At 31.5% G+C, this 19,778-nt stretch overlaps 1 protein-coding gene across 1 annotated transcript in view; it reads left to right on the plus strand.

The window, feature by feature from the left end:
- The window catches only part of LOC107442922 (cell adhesion molecule Dscam1), a 170,807-nt gene that overhangs the window by 77,530 nt on the left and 73,499 nt on the right, over window positions 1–19,778 (plus strand). The window contains exon 8 of the mRNA XM_043040966.3: window positions 3,053–3,211. Within this exon, the coding sequence (XP_042896900.2) occupies window positions 3,053–3,211 (159 nt within the window). The remainder of the gene's footprint in view (window positions 1–3,052; window positions 3,212–19,778) is intronic.

The raw sequence follows: 19,778 nt of genomic DNA on the forward strand, positions 1-19,778 counted from the left end.
GTATGTACAATAATATTGCTAATTTTATTAAGATTATTACCAAAGTGCTTTGGTAAAAATATCGTGATTTCTAGTGTTCCCATAGAGCCAGAAACATAGTAAATGTTACAAAAAATCTGAGAGTTTTGTCCATGCTTTTGGTTGAGTGTGGATATGTTATTCTATAATACGGCAGAACAAAAAATAAGAACAAATATGAGTTTTTAAAAACTTTTAAGTGTGTGTACCTTCATAAAATCAAGTTTCTTCAAAAAAAATTATTTTTTAATATCTCTTACTGAAATAAAACTAGCTTGAAAATAAGAAAATAAAAATGAACTTGGTTACTTAATGAGTCAAATAGCTAACTTTCCGCAAATGTTAATGAGTACTGATATCACACACGTTTTTTGTATAATTTCTCATTTCATAAATAATCCAGTCATAAAAAAAATCAACCCAATACATCCAAACTTGTAAAACTACAACAAACTAAAACCATTAGAGAGAACGCGAACATAATTTTAAATTTACAGATCCAAATGATATAAAATTTGTCCAACGTGTCTTCGTTCAAAAAGAAGCTTTAAATAAATATAACTTTTGGAAAAAGAAATTTACATCCTGAAATTTAAAAAAAATGCAAATAATGTACTTACAAACGAAAGAAGAGAAAAAAAAAACTTTCGAAATTTCCTGATGTTAATGAACCTATGCATTATTTATTTTATTGGAGTGATACATAAAAAGGAAAGTTTCTCGAAGTTGCAAAAACTCCTTTAATTGACTCAAACTCCGGAAAACTATTTGTATCCTGACAACAATTTTTGATCCAGTTGGTTTGAGTGAGGAGCCCTTATCTATGGACGCTGAAAAATATGCTAATTTTCTAAACGCTGCCCTCTGGAGAACTGCTGAAGCGCGAAAATGCACTTAGAAAGTTCTGTTTCGCAAGAACTCTTCTTGCTTTTCAAAATTTAAGTTGGGACATAGATGTAGACGACATGTTTGACTTATTCGTTTTATAGCATACTGCTTTTTTTTATATTCAGTTATGGTAATTTGTATGGAACTTGTGTCTTATTGAATTTTATTTAAATTTATGCAGGCTTTTAAAAAATAAGAAGATTGTTTTCTGTACTAATTTTTGTTTTCTGCGCAAATTTTTATTTTCAGTTAATCGATAAATAATTCTTTTTCTGGAGGGGTGGATATTATTATCCTTACTGCAAATTTGATGATACTCAGTTTGAATGATATATTCAGTTTTATTGTGTGGTATTCAGGTTATGAACAAATTTTATGATTTTTTTTAAATAAGTTTTGTCCCAAGGGTGATGCCCGGTGGCTGAGTGGTAGCACTTCGCGCTCCCGTGCCACAGGTCCTGGGTTCGATCCTCTGGCCGGGCAAGGTTCACTCAGCTTTTCATTCCCTCAGTGGGTCGATAAATGAGTACAAAGCATGCTTGGGAACTAAACACAGGGAGTTCCGCTTTCAGCTGACCACCTGCACTGGAACATCTGCTCCTGTACCCCAATGCCCTAGGTTAAGCAAACTGAGATGGGCACAGTAAGTCTTGGCCCTCTATGGGCTGTTGTGCCACTGAGACTAGTTTAGTTTGTCCCGAGGGATATTCAGTTTCGTTGAGTTATATTCTGGTTTTTATTTAAGAGCTTGAGGATACCCAGTTCAGTATAAATTCGGCGAATTGGATAAATAGGATAGAATTGGTTTGTTTAATTGGATTGAATTGGTTCAGTTAATTTGAAAAATTGGATTGGTGTCACTGGGTAGGTTTTTTCAAAATATCAAAAAGGTAAATTTAATTGCTTCAAGTGGTATTCAGTTATTTTTAATAATATTCAGTTTGATTGCACGATATTGTGAGTAATATTCAGCTTGATTGGGTGACACTCTGATTTATATTTAAAGCTTGAGGTAACCCAGTTTAGTCAAAATTAAGTAGCTATAATATTGAATAACGCGCACTTTATGTTATGCTTTCTATACGTTTTAAAAATAACATTAAATAAATACAGGAAATTTATTTACAAATGTTCTCCAAAATGTGTGCAAAATGTGAAATATCCTGAGAATAGCACATCTGATCGAAAATCTAAAAATACACTGATGAAATATTTTGAAAAATGCTTTCAACATTACCAAACTCGAACAACCTAATATGTCACCCTCTGGATCGAGTCTGGTGTCATTCAACAGATCTTTCAAAATATCAAATATTTTAATTGTTTCAATCTCGCGGTATTACTGTTTTAAACTATTTTCACTGAAACTTCATAGCGCAATTATATTATCCCATATGAACTAAAATGTAACAAATATATGCCAAATTGGCAATTTTCTTTTCTGGAAAATCCAGATCTGAATTAAGTAGGGGCTGTTATTTAGGACTTAGAAGTTAAACCCATCCACTTGAAGGCAATGAGGCTTGGGAGCCGGACTTAGTTTTATTGAATGCACCTTTTAAAGGAACGATCTCGTGCATTTATACGCATTTAGAAGCCCATGCATATTTGGCCATTCTCTTACATTTTAGACACCCTGTAAACTCCGTAGCTTGCTGAGAAATTAAATATATTTATCATTTAGGGATTTTAAATTTACCTGCTGGTTAATAATTAATTTATCAAAGAAATACGAATTCATTTAAATAATTATATCTTATCCAGGTAATCAGGAGTTCATCAGGGAGAAAATGCATGTGTACGTAAGACTGTTAAATGCTCTATTGGCGTAGCTGGTCAGGGTGACACTCATAACGTGGGTGACGTCCTGACCAGTTGGAGGACATGAGTTTGATCTTGGCAGGCGTCAAAAGAAACTGCGTTTATGCGCATCTAAGGTGAACGTTAAATCCGTCTTGACTGATAGTTCGTCTCATTGGTGGCGTTGAAGTTTTGAGAAAAAGGGTACCATCTCAGGTGCTGTCTGTGTCGTCTTAATGAATAAAAATTGCGTGCTAATTGCTTGATCATGATTGGGTTATCTGTGCATATATACGTAAAACTGGTGTTTCAAAATTAAGAAAAAAACATGTGTTTTATCTTACAGAAGGAGAAACTATTGCTAATAACCAGAGGCAGCATGTTTATCAAAACGGTACTCTTCTAATAAGTGAAATGTCCAACGAAGATGGCGGCCTCTACAGTTGTGAAGTCCGAAGTTCACAAAGTGCTCCCGTCTCCAGAACATTCAGAATTTCGATCAAAAGTAAGCTCACAAATTATTTTACTGTGTCCATAGTTAGATTTAAACAATATTTTACTGAGTTAGATAAGTATATATGTTTTAAATTATTTCTTTAAATTTCAATATTAATTTCGTGAATTGTATTCAGCCAAGCTGCAAAATCTGTTTGCAGTACCCTTAAATATTTTAAAGTTTAATTGCAATACTTGTTAGCTTAAATGTCACGTTCAATTTCAAAGTTACTGATTATTTACAAGTATGTGACGTAAAAAGACGTATGATACATGGAAAGATACATCAATCAAGTTCTCAATCAATCATCCATAAAGTTTTCTAGTACATACTACAAATGCTCAGTGTGCAAAAAAATTGAACAACCAGAATAACTTTTTGATTAATGTTCGTTTCTTCACGTACTCGGACACATTTTTAATGGTTCAAGAGGATGACATTAAATATGTTAATTAACTGGAGCAGACGATATTTTATGCTATGAAATTAGGCAACAACACGGACATTCTCAGAATAAACATACCTTTTTTTCGACGGATTTGGATTTCTGACTCCTAAAATTTGGGGGGGGGGAGGGCAGCTGCAGTCAGGGAAATAAAGTCCCACTATTATGGTCAAGAAAGCGGTCGAAAATTTAAACCCATTAATGTTAATTTCTCTTTTTGTGTATTTTGCCATATCTCAAGAGCCTCTTAGGCGATTTGAAAAAATATTTCACGTAATTATAAAAATCCATTTTTATAAGAATTATTCCACTCAAAAAGAATTTTTAATAGATATTTAATAATCTTATTATATAAAACGCTAATACGTACGTACGTATGTATGTATCAATAAAACCGATGATATTTCTTTTCTCGCGCTGGCAACAGTTTTCATTTTTAATTGATTGGATTCGGCGCGCAAGAGCACGTAGTGAGCAACCAGATAACAATAACCAGAGTGAGCATTATCAGGTTGTTCAATTCAGATTCATGCACTAAAAACATGACAATATTTAATTTAAACTCAAGTAGGAATTAATTAATTAATTGAAGTGAGAATGCTTTAAAAGGCCGCTGTTGAATTGATATTTTTCTACTGGGAGCTACCAAAACGTCTAAAAAACGTTTAAGTGTTTGTATTGAATGCATTGAATTTTTTTATATTTCGCGTTTATTTATGCATTGAATTTTCACGCTTTAAAATGCAGAATATTAGTGAAGCAATATTTGATAATTTATTTTGCTAATATGTTTCTTATTTAGCTAATGTTTTGATTTTTTCACCATGTACAATCAAATAGCTAATATACTTTTTTAAAAGCCAATAAGAACATTGGTAGAATTCTTCTACATAAGTAAAATACTGTGTCTTTGATGATAAAATACTATGTCTTTGATGATAATATATTATGTCTTTGTGCTAGAGCATTGTGTTCATTAGCGAGCGAGCGCTGTGAACCACATAGGATTGCGTAGCAATTCTCGGGGGCTGACGAGCATTAGCGAGCAGGGGGCGGAGCCTCCTAGTCTTTATTATTTTCTTTAATAATAGTCAAAACATTTTGAGTTGTTAGATCTGCAATTTTTCACATCATTTAAAAAAAATGTAATTTTATACGGCAAAATACAAATTTCAAGCGAAATCAGTTAATGAGAAAATACGACTCGTTTAAAATTTCATTTCTTATAGGAACTATTCAACTGACTTTGCATTTTGTCACGCAAAATTACCTTCATTAATACGACGTAAAAAATTGTATATCTTACAATTTAAAATTCCTTCGACTATTATTAAAAAAAGTAATAAAAAATAATAAATATTTACTAAAAACTGTTTTTACGTGAAATTATCTTTGGACGGATTTTATAATTGAGTGCAAGAAATTTTCTATTTGCTTAAAAAATGCGCAAAATATGACGAAATAAGCAGAAAATAAAAGTAACATAAAGCTGTGCACAATTTAGACCGCAGTCCTAAACCAAACCATTGGGATCATACACCGAAGAGCCATTACATTATGACCACCCTGCTAATAACATGTAGTACCACCTTTAGCCCTCAAAACTGCTAGCACCCGCCGTGGCATTGATTCCACAAGGTGCTGATAGGTAGACTGAGGTATCTGGTACCAAGCGCTGACCAATTGATCCTGCTATTCCCTCACATTGCGAGGGGGAAGCGTGGCAGCACGAATTTGGTTTTCCAAGTAGGACCACAAGTGCTCTATTGGATTAAGGTCAGGTGAATTTGGGGGCCAAGATATGACTTGAAAGTCACTGGAATGTTCCTCGACGATTTGACCCTTATGACATGGTGCATTATCCTATTGGTAAACACCATCCCCCGCAGGAAAAACTGTTGCCAAGAATGGGTGAATCTGGTCTGCAACTCTGTTCAAGCAGCTTACAGACGTCAGGGATTGTTCTATGAGGATTATGGGTCCTATTGTGCCCCATGAAGACATTGATCCTGGGCGAGAAACCATGAAAACCTGGGCGATCCCATTGTTATAGATGGAGGGTGGTCATAATATAATGGCTCTTCGGTGTATTTCTCAGTGGCAAATCCTTCAAAAAAGTATGTTTATTTAGAGAAGATACGTTTTTGCGTCTGATTCCGTAATTTAATTTCGTCTGCACTAATTAATTAGAAAGGCTATCCCCTTGATCCAGTAATATTGAGTCATAGACTGTGAAGACCCGATCATTAGATCAGAAATTATTCATGGTGGTTCGTTTTTCTGCGCAGTGTTTGCACCTTTGGTCAGCCAGAACGCATTCAAAACAGTCCCTTCTGTACTTTTTCTTCCACGTTTATCAATGCCTGCCTCACCAGCAGTATTGTGTTCTTGTATTAGAGTAAAAAAAGTTTATGTATACCCGATATCAACATTTCGTGAAATTATCTTTAGGTGAACAAGTTTTACAAATGAAAATATGAGTTTTCAATTCGAACGAAAAAGTACAAAATAAATAAGTAAATGAAATACAAAAAGATTGGCAAAAAAGGTAAATAATATTATGTAACCTAAATTTTCGACCAGTGTCCTGACTTAACTATTGAGATTCTAATTTCCCTCCCCCGTCTTGGGGGTCGTAAATTCAAATCTGTCTAAATAAAAGTATATAAGAGAGAGAAAAAACAGTTTTTTCTTTGATTTCTCAAATAAAATTCTAACTTTCATTAATAAGCAACTGCATGCCTGAAGCATGAAAATGGTGACGCTAAAAGCATGCCATTTAGTAAAAAGTTATTCTAAGTATACTTTTTCATAAAAAATTTTTTTCACATCGCATGTGAATAAAATCATATTGATCTAATCTAAGCTCTGTAATATAGTTTATTTTAATGGCATATCAACTATACGGTTTCTAAAGGGATTTGACATTTTAGCTGAAATATAGCTCGCTTTGAATCAAAACGCAATTGCTCGAAATTACAGCCTAAGGTAATATTCAATCAAATTAGAGTTGGGCAAAAAGCCAGAATTCTTTTCTAGAATTCTGAATTACAAGTAAAAACAATTCAGTGGAAAGAAAACGAATTATGAATAAAAATCTTATGCTTACATATTATATACCGAGTTCCTAGCCCTAATCTGTAAAAAGATATGTTTTATACGTAATTATATATCTCTATCTATCATAGAAAGATGATTGTCTAAACGTTTCGTCCATTTTTATTTTGCAGAAAAATTACCCGTGATCATTAAAATACGAAAAAGACCATGATATCTTTAACTGTTATCAATTAATATAGGTTTTAATGGTATTTATTTATAAATCATTTAATTACCCTTCACTTTACGGTATTTATAAGTAATATTCATTTAACGTCCACATTTTGCTGTATTCTCTATTATTATAATGTCTTTGATTTTGATAAAATTTTTTTTAATTAACGGCATAAAATCTAGAGTACTTTTTCTTTATTATAATAAATAATCGTACGTTATTATGTTTCGTACATTTGTGGCTAAAAATATTTAATTATTATTTAATAATTATTAGTTATTCCTAAAAAAAAAATGATACATTTTGTGGCGTAGACTAAAGTGAAAAACAAGGAGAATAAAGCACAAATCAAGTACAGAAATGGACATACTATATCTTAAAGTTTAAGGGTTTAAATACTAAAAAGTGCAAGCTAGGAATTAAAAACAAATAATAATTTTTAAGATAAAAAAAAAAGGTTAAGTTTAAATGACTTATAAAATTAATGACCAATACCCAAACTTGAGAGACAATTGATTATAATTTAAGTACATGAGATCTAAGAAAAATGATAAAAAACATTTTGTATGTGGCAAGGCAAATCCACAAGAATGAGTAAGGAATTAAAATAAATTAATATTTAAATTTTTTAGGGTAGGGTTATATATTATACCTTAAACCGCGTTAAATAGGCTGAATAGTGGTGGTCCAGCATTGTTGAACACCGTATAACCCAATAGGTCCATTGGGTCATAAATTTAGAAATAAGGGAATAAACAAAAACAACTAATATAAGTGATAAGGAAAAATGCATACAAAAATTTTAAAAGACCACATTCTTGTGAGATTGATTATTATCTGTGCTAACTATTAAAAACAACGACTACTCACCCTACATGACGATGACACAGCGATTTGCAGCGATTGACACAGTATTGATGGAAAAACACACACAAAGAGTTCACTTCTTATGTAAATTCATTTATTTGTTTCGTATTGTTATCACAAACCACAAACGGTAAAGATTCATCAACTAATAAACGTCGCACAAGCTCACTTGGACATTTTATTACATACAATTTTTCTCTTAAATAAGCAAAAATCTTCAAAACAAAAGATACCCTTTTCCCAAGGTATATCGGAATTTTACATGACAACATCTTGTCATCAATTATAGCAAGCCAGAAATCATAACGAATTGCGAGAGAAAATCGTGAGTTTTTTTTTTCTTTTCTCTGCCATGCATCGCCTTAAGAAAACTAGGGGTCCCTCATGAATAGCCAATGAAGGAAAAATTGGAACAAAAGGGGTACTAGGAAGGCCAATGAAAAAAGAGTGGGCTGTTCAGGTTCATACCCCTGAAGAAACCATTGACCGAGAAGAAACTAGCACCGGACAGTGCGACCAAAGGGGTTTCACACTCCCATGAGAAAAGGTCAAAATTGGCTAAAGGTTAAAATTAACGATTACCGTCCGGTACGCAATTAAAAAATCACCCACCATGTCAAAGAAAAGAAGATGTCACCAGGTTAAGGGCACAAGACATAAAATCTTATATATTTCTATTTCTCACGGTTGACCAGCGGATGCAGCTGCAACCAAAGGGTCCATATTCCTCCCACGCAGGTGTCACGTGCCGTCACGTCCCTGAAAGCCACGCAGGTGTCGAATTAGACTAGATTTCCAAACGTTGGAAAAGGGTAGGATACAAGCATCACGCATTTTTTTTAATAGATAGGGAATCTTTATGAACATTTTATAATATTTCTAAAAAATACTTTATTTCAAATTCATCTCTTAAAATATTTCTTCATTTTATAAATAATCTTTGTGATATTTACCATATTTTAAGAAATGCTCAAAGGAAATGCGTTATATTATTGATATCATTTTTTTTTAATAGTGAAAAATGTTCTATTTTTCAAAAAAAAAAAAGTGAACATATGTTTTAAAAAGTAGACACTGTCAAAATGCTACAGCTGGCAACGGTCGTAAACAAATTTCGTAATTTCTTCCGATATTATGCATTGTCATGAGCGGTTCTCGAACATTTATAGGATTTTCAAACTGTGTGCTCTATATAACCGAATTGTGCAGTTGTTAGAGAATTTAATTGAGAGATACATAACCTTGTGATGATTGAGTAATTAACTAGTTGTAATTTTTAATTGTGTTGATCTATTTGTCGTATTAAGTTAGAGCAGATACGCTTTTGATGAAAGACGTGATGATTGCGATTTCCTCAAATAGACAAACTGTTCCTTCACAAAACGGTTTCCTCAAAATCATTGTAAATTTCTCGAAAAATTACTGTATATAGTTTAAATAAAATAGGTTTGAATTCTTTTATAATCAATTTCTGTATGTAGCCGCAAAAAACGTATTTTTCCAAAAGAAAGAAAACGTTTTAAAAAGAGTAGTGAATTATTGTTTTTGAAAATCATTATAAAATTTCCAATTAAATTGCGTTATTTACAGCTAAAACATGTCGTAAAATTCACTCGACGAAACAAGCCATAAACAATGTTTATGGTCTTATAACTAACTCTCGGTTGCACCGGGAAGGGATGGATTTGGCTGAATTAGATAGCCTCCTGAAAAGATTTATTTAACATTTCATGGCAATAAGGGTGGACCTTTAACAAGTTTATTTGCGTTCTGAAACAAATTACCTAGTCGCTTACGAAGGAGGTATTATTACGAAGTTAATAAAACTCACCAAGCTAAGATTGCATTAACAATTTCGTGAAACGACTCCCTGTTGAGAAATTACATCTTATTGAAGAGGAGCGTTTCCCTATCCTCCAAGCCTAATTATAAACAGTTTGAATCGTCTAAACTGAGATAGGATGCAGTTTTAAGGTTCAAAATTATTAAACCCGATTCAGTTTTCAGTGAAAGTGAATGTTTGGAGTTTTAAATTTGGGTTGGTTTGCTGAAATGAACATTTTTGGTGACGTTTTAATTTGGTGTTAAAGATTCAATATAAGAAGGCCTCTATTTCCATGTTGAACTACAAAGAATTATAAATCCCGATAATTATTAATTAACTAATTAATTAATTAATTTGATTAATTAATTCATTCATTCATTAAAATCAATTAATCAATTAATTCAATTCATTCATTCATTGAAATCAATTATTTAATTAATTCTATTCATTCATTCACTGAAATGTTTTTTGTTTTTTTACTTAACTTCACATGTACTGATATCAGCTAAATTCCAATCGCTTAAAAGTGGAAAAAAATTGCTTGAAAATTCATTTAGAAAGTAATTATATATTAGGTTTTAGGGGCGAGGAAGAATATCAACTCCAAAGAATAGGAACAATTTCTTTTTAATTACTAATCTCGATATAAATTATACTCTATCAATTAATTGGTTAAAATTTTAAATAAAAATCAGAGTACGAACTTATTTTTAAGCTATTTAGAGAGATAAAAGTTTGTTTGTATTGGCATATTGTCGGAGTCCTTTTATCCCAGACAGAGCTCGTAATGCGTGTTTCAAAAAAGGAATGCAATTTTTTTTTTAAGAAAACAGGCTTAAAATGTTATTCTGTTTTCAAAATTATCTCATGAAGATCTTGTTTTTAATTTTAAACAATAACCTAATGAATATAAATAATTTTTTAAATGATATCGGACATTTGCGTTAATCCCTGTGTGTGTTTTTTAACTTGGTCTTTTTTGAAAAGTTATCAGCAAAAGTTTAGTTTTTCTTCTATGAAGTTTTAATAGTTATAATAAATTGATGTTGTTTAAATTTAGTTTTTGAAACCACTTAACTATATAGTGTCGTAATCATTTAATGCTTAGTATCAGGAAATGTCTGAAAAATTACATTTATAATAATCGCGAGATTGAAGTCAAGGCCTTAGCCCTATAATGAATATTTTAGTATTTAAAAAAGTAAAGGAAAAGTGAGAAGAAAACTTTTCAGTTAATTGTTAAATTCGAGTTGAACATTGAGAAAGACACATTTTTTTACTGCCCTCATTTTCTTAAATACGCATTTCCAGCTGTATCCCCGTTCTTAAATACTCGTTTACAATGTCCATTTTCTTAAAGAAGCAATTCCAACTGCGTCCTTTTTCCTAAATACGCATTTCCAGCTGTGTCCAATTCCTTAAATACACATTTACAATGTCCATTTTCTTGAACAATCAATTCCAACTGCGTCCATTTTTCTAAATACGCATTTCAAGCTGCGTCCATTTTCTTAAATACGCGTTTCAGAGACGTGATGACTCAAGGGATAGAGCGTTGACCTTCCAATGAGATGCACCGGATTAGAATCCAAGCGATGGCTGGTCGATACGAATTCCGTATCCGGCTTGCATCGCCCACAGTGTTGATATAAAATATCCTAAGTGGTAGACGTATCATGGGTTAGTGTTCCCTTGCCGTCAAGCTAACTGTGGAAGGTTTTCGTGGTTTTCCTCTCCATGTAACTCAAATGCATCTTAGTTCCACCACAAAGTCCTATACGATGGCAAATGCCACCCAATACTTGATCCAGGAGCTCCCTTGTCTTCTGGATTGAGTTCTTTTCAAGGCCACGAAGTTGAACATTAGTCTGGTCTGCTGTTCAACGCCGGTGAATAATTTTTTTTTTTTTTTTTAAATGCGCAATTCTAACTATACCCTAAAATGCTCACCAATGTTGTGTCCTAATGTTTTCAGCCACCCGGTGAAAAAAATTTTTATCGTAGTCGGAAATTATTTCAATAAGTGCATGAGAAAAAGGATTTTAGTGCAATAAAATTTTATTAAGAGAAAAAGGAAAATTTGAAAATTTTAAATAATAACAATCTTAGAGAACAGTTGAAATTCGCATCATACTTAAACTTTGAAGCGCCTCTTAAGATTTTAATTTGAAGTTCTACTGCTTCAATTCCAAAATTAGGTCTTTTTCTCGACTGTAAGAATCGCTTTAAGAAAATCACATCAAGGGTGACATGAATTGAAACTAACGCGGAATCCAGATTATGGAATTACATGGTGAGAAATGCTCTAAAAATGAAATCTCAATAAAAATTGTAAGATCCAGCTAACTTCGTGAAAAATTTGGAGTGAAAAATCCGGATGGTAAACCCAGAATGCCTGTCCCTCGCCATTCTCAAAACCATAATACGTTTAACGTAAATGTCATATAAACAAACTTAGATGCCGACAAATTTCTAATCGAAATAATAATCTTCAATAAAAATTTAGCGTTCACACTGAACAAAAAAGCAGTAAAATGTTAAAATATGTTAAAATGACTAAACCTCAAAGTTGCAGAGCGACATATAAGGCACTTCTTTGCAATTTGCAGAAAACCTCCAAACTTGTAATAAAATATGACAATAAAGTTTGGTAGTCCAACAGAAAAAAAAAACTAATTTCTAAGATTCATATGTGATTCATGTTATTATTCTATGTAAAAGTTTACTTATGTAGGCTTTTATTTCGATTTCCCTTTTCATAAAATGAAGTTCTACGAAAAAAATTGAATATTTTCATATTTTGAAATATTACTTAAAAATATAAAAAGTTTTAATAATGAAGCAATTTTAATAAAATTACCTAATTACCTGTTTTTTTTTAAAGTGTTCTGAAATTGTTAAATCATTTATCAAAACGCAAGAATTACACATAATCTTCTTTAAAATAACAATATTATTTAATAATGTCAAAAAGTTTTGTATATGTTATTAATAATTGTTCTTGATCTAAATGCATTTATAAATAAATGCTTATATTTTGATGTTAAAAGTTGCAGAAAAAGTTAAATAGAGCTTTTGAGAAACTATATTACATGTATCTTTACTTAAAACAAATTTTGCTTCATTCTAATTAGCTTAATTGTATTAGAGGACCTTAAATTCAGACAATATGAATTCGCGAAGATAAGAAAAGTTTTTTACTCTATTTATTTCATAAAGAATTGCTAATGAAGACATTCCAAAATTATATAATGTTTACACGATATTTATTTTGTGAATTAAGATTTAAATAAGTTAAATTTATATTCTACAAATTGTTACACGTATACTAATTGCTTGTTTTCATTTTAATGCAAATGCATCTACCATTCAGTTGCAAATATGTGATACATTCAAATTATTCCTCATTATTCTTTAAGTATTTGCTTTTATTCAGCATAAAAGAAATAAAAAATATTAATATATGCTCATCAAAAATGCATATTTTTTGGTATCGACAAGAAATACTCGACTTAATTTCATGGATGGATATGTAATTAAATATTCATAACATCTACAGGGACTTTACAATTCCGAAGATTTTTATATTTTTATCGCAAGTAAATTAAATATGTGTATAAAGAGCGTATAAAATATTTTTTGAATGAATTACTTAAACTCCCCCATAAAAGTGCAAAAAAGAAAATTAGTCTGTTTCTGTAAGACAGTACGTAATGACAAAATACGTTTTATGCAAATTATTGATCTAAGTTTAATTAGTGTTCTTATTTATACTAATACTCATGTTTAAAATTTACTTTTCTTTATAAATCAGATCATCTTAATTATTTTCCACTTTATATTTAAGTTTAAAAATATGACTAGTAATATGTAGCACATATAGTTTCAATAAAATTTCTCATGTAGAATTGTGAAAGATTAATAAATCATTTAAGGATGTAATTGTCATTAAAAGAGTAGACGCGCACTATTCGTCAAAAATTCGTTAAATAGCAATTAATTTAGCTGTTATTTTAACATATTCAAACAAAACAGTTAAATAACCAAAAATAAAATTTTATTTAAGCTATTATCTAAGAAAAAAAACAGTTTATTAACTGTTTTTAGCTACTACGGTTAAACAACCAGAATTTTATCACACCAACTAGTCCCACTCAATAAATTAACTTTGATCCTTGAATATTGGTATATATTACTGTCGAGATGTTAAATCTATCAATTTCAACGTTGTTCGACTCCCAGTGTTGACTCCACAATATTTCTTCCATTCCTTTAAACACATGAAGAGTTGCCAGTGCTCTGCTCTCTTCAATTTGTGACCCTGGGTTATTATAATACGATACTCTTACTCAAGCATAGATGGCAGAACCATTAAGCTGATAAAACAAAAAAAGTCTAATGTAACTCATCTCGTATGATAGCTAAAATAACCAGTTATACCAACTAAACTACATTCCTCGATTTATTTGACAAAACACAAAGCCAACCTAACTCCAATGCCCATTACCTAATGAAAAGCCTAGGTCCAATGTCCACATTTTTAACGATTTTGAAACCATACTAGTTGTGAATGATTTTTAAAAAAAAACATATAGTTTTGTAATTATGTTTTCTAACCATACTATTGCAAAAAAATGGTTTTAAAACTGTAAAAGGTAAAAAATGTCCTTTATTGTAAACTTTACAGTTAATTGGATGGACAAACAGCTGCCGGTTATTTTACCGTAGTTGTTGTTGTAGCTCATTCACGTCGCACTAGAGCTGCACAATGGGATATTAGCGACGGTCTGGGAAACATCCCTGGGGATGATCCGAAGACATGCCGTCACAATTTTGATCCTCTGCAGAGGGGATGGCACCCCCGCTTCGGTAGCCTGACGACCTGCACGCGAAGTCGAGCACTTTACGGTAGAACAGTTTAACGAGGACCAATTCCGCACACCCTCGGTCCCTACGCACAATGATCCAAGTGGTCACCCTCCCGCACATTGACCGCAGCCAGTGATGCTTGACTTTGGTGATCTTCTGGGAACCGTGTCTTAATGATCAGTCCACTGCGGGACTATTTCACCGTAATTTTAGAGTGTGGAAATTATTTGTAATAAATAAATGCACTAATACCTACCCGCAGCGCTACCTATCCCGCAAAACTGCCTTCATAATGACTTTCCGGTTGCTCCGCAATTAGCTTCGCTTATTCATTTATTAAATACTCATGTTTTGCATGTTAATCTAGCTTTATATATATGGTACTCATTTTAAAATGAATTTCTAAAATAAGGCAAATCATATATCCTATGAAATCTTTGATTTATAATATCCTGTTGGAATTGTCCTTTGAAAATTTGAAAAGTTTAAGAAGTATTCGAGCATTAAAAGTTTCATGTAGATTAATTTACGTGATATGTTTAAGTTGATTTATTATTGGCATATTTATTTCCGTAAGTTTAAATCATTAAAGAAATACACGCATCCACGAAATTAATATGCAACTTGCCGACCGGCTGTGTAGGGGGCAGGGAAATGTCCTCGCATCAGAAAGGTTCTGGGTTCGAATCCCGGGCAAGGCATGGATGTTTCTTTCTCTCTGTGTGTTCTATGTCCTTTCTCCTTTGTGTGTGTGAATGTGACCGGCCCTATAAACGGGTTTGTGGTAGAGTGAATGGTGTGGCAGAAGTCGAATTCTTGGCCATAGAAGGCGCCACTGAAAAACAAGAGACAAGAACAATCGCACCCCCTCTGCCTAAACAGGCATACGACCAAAAAAAAAAAAAAGATGTAACTTATATCAAATCTTTTAGTTAAGGTCAAAAAATATGTTTACTCATTTTATACATTTTATATTAAGTTGATTGAAGCGTTTTTTTTCAAAATTGAAATTATATGTTTAAGGAAACGTAAATTGTGACACCTCAATATCTACTCATGTCAAAATAAGTTTTATTATTTTTAACTGATAAATAATACTGGTGAAACCGTTTCATTCAAACTAAGTTACATATGATCCAAAATTAAACACATTCATTCATTCAACAATTCATTTGATCTAAATTAAGAATAAAATTTCTATTTTAAAACGTGAGAGGGATGCCGCCTCATTCTCCGAAAAGTATCCATTTGGTTTTAAAGTCATTTTATTTGACAGAGTAACGCAGCATGAACTGCGCAAAATATATGCCTCGATAAATAAATAAGACTGTGCTACGAGATAGGTATTTATTATTCTTCAATTTTTATGTTTTTTTTTAATTATTGAAAAAGTTTATGTGATTTGGATATATTAAACTTGTATATCTGAATAATTTCAAATGTTATTTTTCAAACTCAATACCAAGCTATACTTAAGTACCGTCAAAAACTTTCTCATGAAATAAATAATTTGCCTGTCTTCTACTTGGAAGTTTAAAATATACATGTGGTGAGTATAAAGTTTTCTATCCTACTTCAAAGTTTAAAATCCCTGAAATCCGGATAAAATCAGAAAGTGTTTTTGCTCAGATGACAAACAGTGTCACTTTTTTTCCTCAAAGTTTGTTTTACTGTCTTGTGGGGTTGACAGGTACATTTTTATTATTATTTTTTATTGCAGAAAATTGTCAGCATGTTTAAGTTAGTGTTAACAAAGCAAAAAAAAAAAAAAAAAAAAAAAAAAAAAAAAAAAAAAAATCGGGTTTGAACTTGATTGAACAGATTTGAACAACTATAATAAATATATAATCATGAAACCGAAAAAAAAGAACGAAAGTAAAACAATGAAATATATGATAACCCGAAGCTGACGTCGACAGGGGGTTACAGCCCCAGAAGTCATAAATGCTCGCAAAACATTTTCGATCGAGAGAGCACGACAAATGTCTAAGTTGCTCTCTCTCCACCCCAAAGATTTTGCCAAGTTCCAGGTAAAGAAAAAATATAATACTAAACTAATGCAAAATAATACAATGCTCAAAGACTTACTTGAAAATGCTAAATCCTAAAATCAAAATACACAACAGACTACAAAGCCTCAACTAAATTGAAATTAACGAAAAAACAACGCACCTTCATTTAATGCGCAGAAGGAAGAAAAAAGAAAAGAACAGGAGCAAGAAAGTAGTAGCCATCATTAGAAGAAATGCTTAACCAGGGCAACTCACCAAGACTCTTCTTGATTTATCTTCGTATTATATAATGATGAGTAATTTTACAAACGAGAGAAATTTGTGATTACATTATTGTTCACTTTTATACAATAACAATACTCATCATATGTTTAACTATACAAAGTAAAGTTCGAATAATTAACTTAGGATGTATAGATACAATATTTCGGTTCTTATGTAGAATCGGGAAGCCCTTGGTTTGGGGATAAATTTCGTTCTGTTTTGCTAAAATCTTATTTCCAGTTACCATGATATGCTTGCTGTTACCATGATATATTTTTTACCTTCATGTGATTGGTTCTTGGTTTATTTACGTATATATTCGTTTATTTTCAAATCCCCAAAAATGAGAGGAGACCCCGACGGTAAACTATTATCAATATTTCTTAAAATGAAATTTGCTTGCTAATCAAGCATGCAGACTGAACAGAAAGAATATTAATTATTCGCACTAGGCTTAACAAAATCAACGTAAATAGAAGTTTTCATACAATTGTCAGATTTACGCTAATTCTTTAAGAGCATAAATATTTTATTATTAAACTAAAAACATGCATGCCTTTTATAACATAGGAGTTAATAGGAGTGTTTGCGTTTTTTGGCAAATAATCGTTGACAATCAATACTCTTAATCAATCAGTAAAGATAAAAAAAATTTACTTGGTATGAAATAGGATACGATTAGTTTGTCAACTCAATCCGACAGGAGGATTGAAACGTTACAAAAATCGTATATCATCTTGTTCTCCAGTTAAGTACTGGAGTCGATAACTAAGCCTAGTTAGTTACGATGTCCGCCATCATAGAATAAAAATTTTAAAAAAGTTCATATCATCAAAAATAATGCTGAAAATTAAAGAAACTTATTATTCTGCGTAGTCAGTTACCGTCGCTATTATTTTGTGTAGCTATGTAAAATGGCTATTAAAGAATAAAAATCTCCACATATCAGAAATGTTTATTAGATTCAGCAAAAATATTTTGTTAATTGTCAGCATATTTTTAAAGTTAATATTATTCAAGAAAGACTTTTCCTTAATAAAAAATATTGTTTTAGAATTCTTGCGAAATTTTTACCGTGTTTTTTATTCAATGGGATAATTCATATTATTCTAAGTAACGTAATATGGGTGCCTCGATCCTGATTAGTTGCTGAAACGTGGTATTTGCTCACGTTAGCAACTGCTCTCTCTATTTTATTTCGAGTAAGTCAAACCCGTCAAGTACCAAATCACTTAAGTGACTCATTCTATATTCTTACACATAGATTCTTTCGCAAGGAATGCAGTTCTTCTACTGTATATACTTCTTACTTAACAAGGACTATGAAGCCATAAACTAACTAATGATGCATCGAAGTTGCCAGGTACACTAAACAAAAATGTATCAGGTTCACAATAAAACACATGAACTAATAATAAATCTAAGATAAGTAATATACGTAGACAAGAAATAATTTTTTTCAGTACGAGAAATAATTATTTTTCAATACGAAGGAATTATTTTCAAACGAGAAAGAATTATTTTATTTTTCTACAAATTTGATGTACGAGACCGCACTGTATTTCATTAACATCACATTAATTAACAATCTAACTTATGCGGAAAAACTTAGCTGAACACGTCATTTTGCTCAGAAACGATCAGCTGGCACTGACGTCCTCACATGTGTGGGTATCTGTGATCTTCTTCTTCTTGAAGTGAAAATATCTGATTCTAACACAGTTTGAACTAGTCTTTGGAAGAAAAAAAAAGAACTAATGGTAATTTTCAGCCAAGTACAGATTAATCTGTTATATTAGTCTAATGGGCTCAGTAATTGCGCAATTTGTAAACAACGTTTGTAAGGAGATTAAAGTAGATCATCCATGTGAAACCTTTAATCCATTAAGTTCAAACAAGCTTTAATTACTCTAAGTAAGCAATGTCTGATTAACTTATTAAGTACTAGTCATGAATCAGATGAAGGTAAATTTAGTAGCTCGTTTGTAACGGAAATCGTTATCGTATTTATACGTTATACATCGATCTTACAACGAAATTAATAGTGTATATAGTAAACACGATAGCATCTCTCTTGGAATGAGTATCAGTATTATTAGTTATTAGATATATGTTTCTGATTTTCGCTACTTATTATCCGAGTATCAAAGTTGCTCTAATTAAAATCTATGTCTATGTTTTTTTAAATATAAAAGAAAACTAAGCGGAAAAATTAGTATACACGGTGATTCGAAAATATTTTGTCCATGATTAAATAAGAAAAAACAATCTGATAAAACAATTTTTTTCATAAAATTATCTACGAATAATCAAGTTTTACAACTGTGTGAAGTTTTATTATTGGTTCATTTGTTCCAGTGGTGAAACGAAATAAAAAGAAAACTAAATTAACATTGAGGGAACAGAATTTACAGAAACTCTCCTGTCTAAACTTATAGAACTCTGTTTGTATAATTGCGGCTAATCTTCATAATTTTGAGCTCAAAAACTCAACTAAGTAAAAAAAAAATATGTTCATTCAGGAAATGACACTTACATGGCCAATTTCGTAAGTTAAAATATCATATGTAGCATATATAAGAGAGATCCTCAGATAATTAGAATTGCATCTCAACGTGTAAAAATCCAATCAGTAGATTAAAAGTTACTAAAGAGATTCGTTTCAGTTAGATTACAGAGGAAATTGATCAAAAAATTGAAGATAATTATTGCTTAAAACCAACTTAGTTTATGTTAAAATCCAAGCAAAATGCTCAACTTAGGAATGTTTTTTTTTTTTTTTGCCTTCTCAAGACTTTTAAAAATAAAATTTAGCGTGGCAAGAAATTTAATAAAAGAATGAAACAACGAAAAAACGCCAGCATCAAAAACGTCGTGTATAATTTTTATTTTGAATTGGGTACTTCCACCTCAAGAAGAGGAAGATCATGGATTTATCACTAATTTATTCGTTAGAATATCACCAATTTATTCCCTGACATGTCTCAAGTCTCTCAAGAAGCATTGTAAAATTGTGGAAC

This window comes from Parasteatoda tepidariorum, chromosome 10 (assembly GCF_982258835.1).
Source record: "Parasteatoda tepidariorum strain Cologne lab strain chromosome 10, Ptep-v5.0, whole genome shotgun sequence".
In the NCBI taxonomy this organism is placed as follows: domain Eukaryota; kingdom Metazoa; phylum Arthropoda; class Arachnida; order Araneae; family Theridiidae; genus Parasteatoda; species Parasteatoda tepidariorum.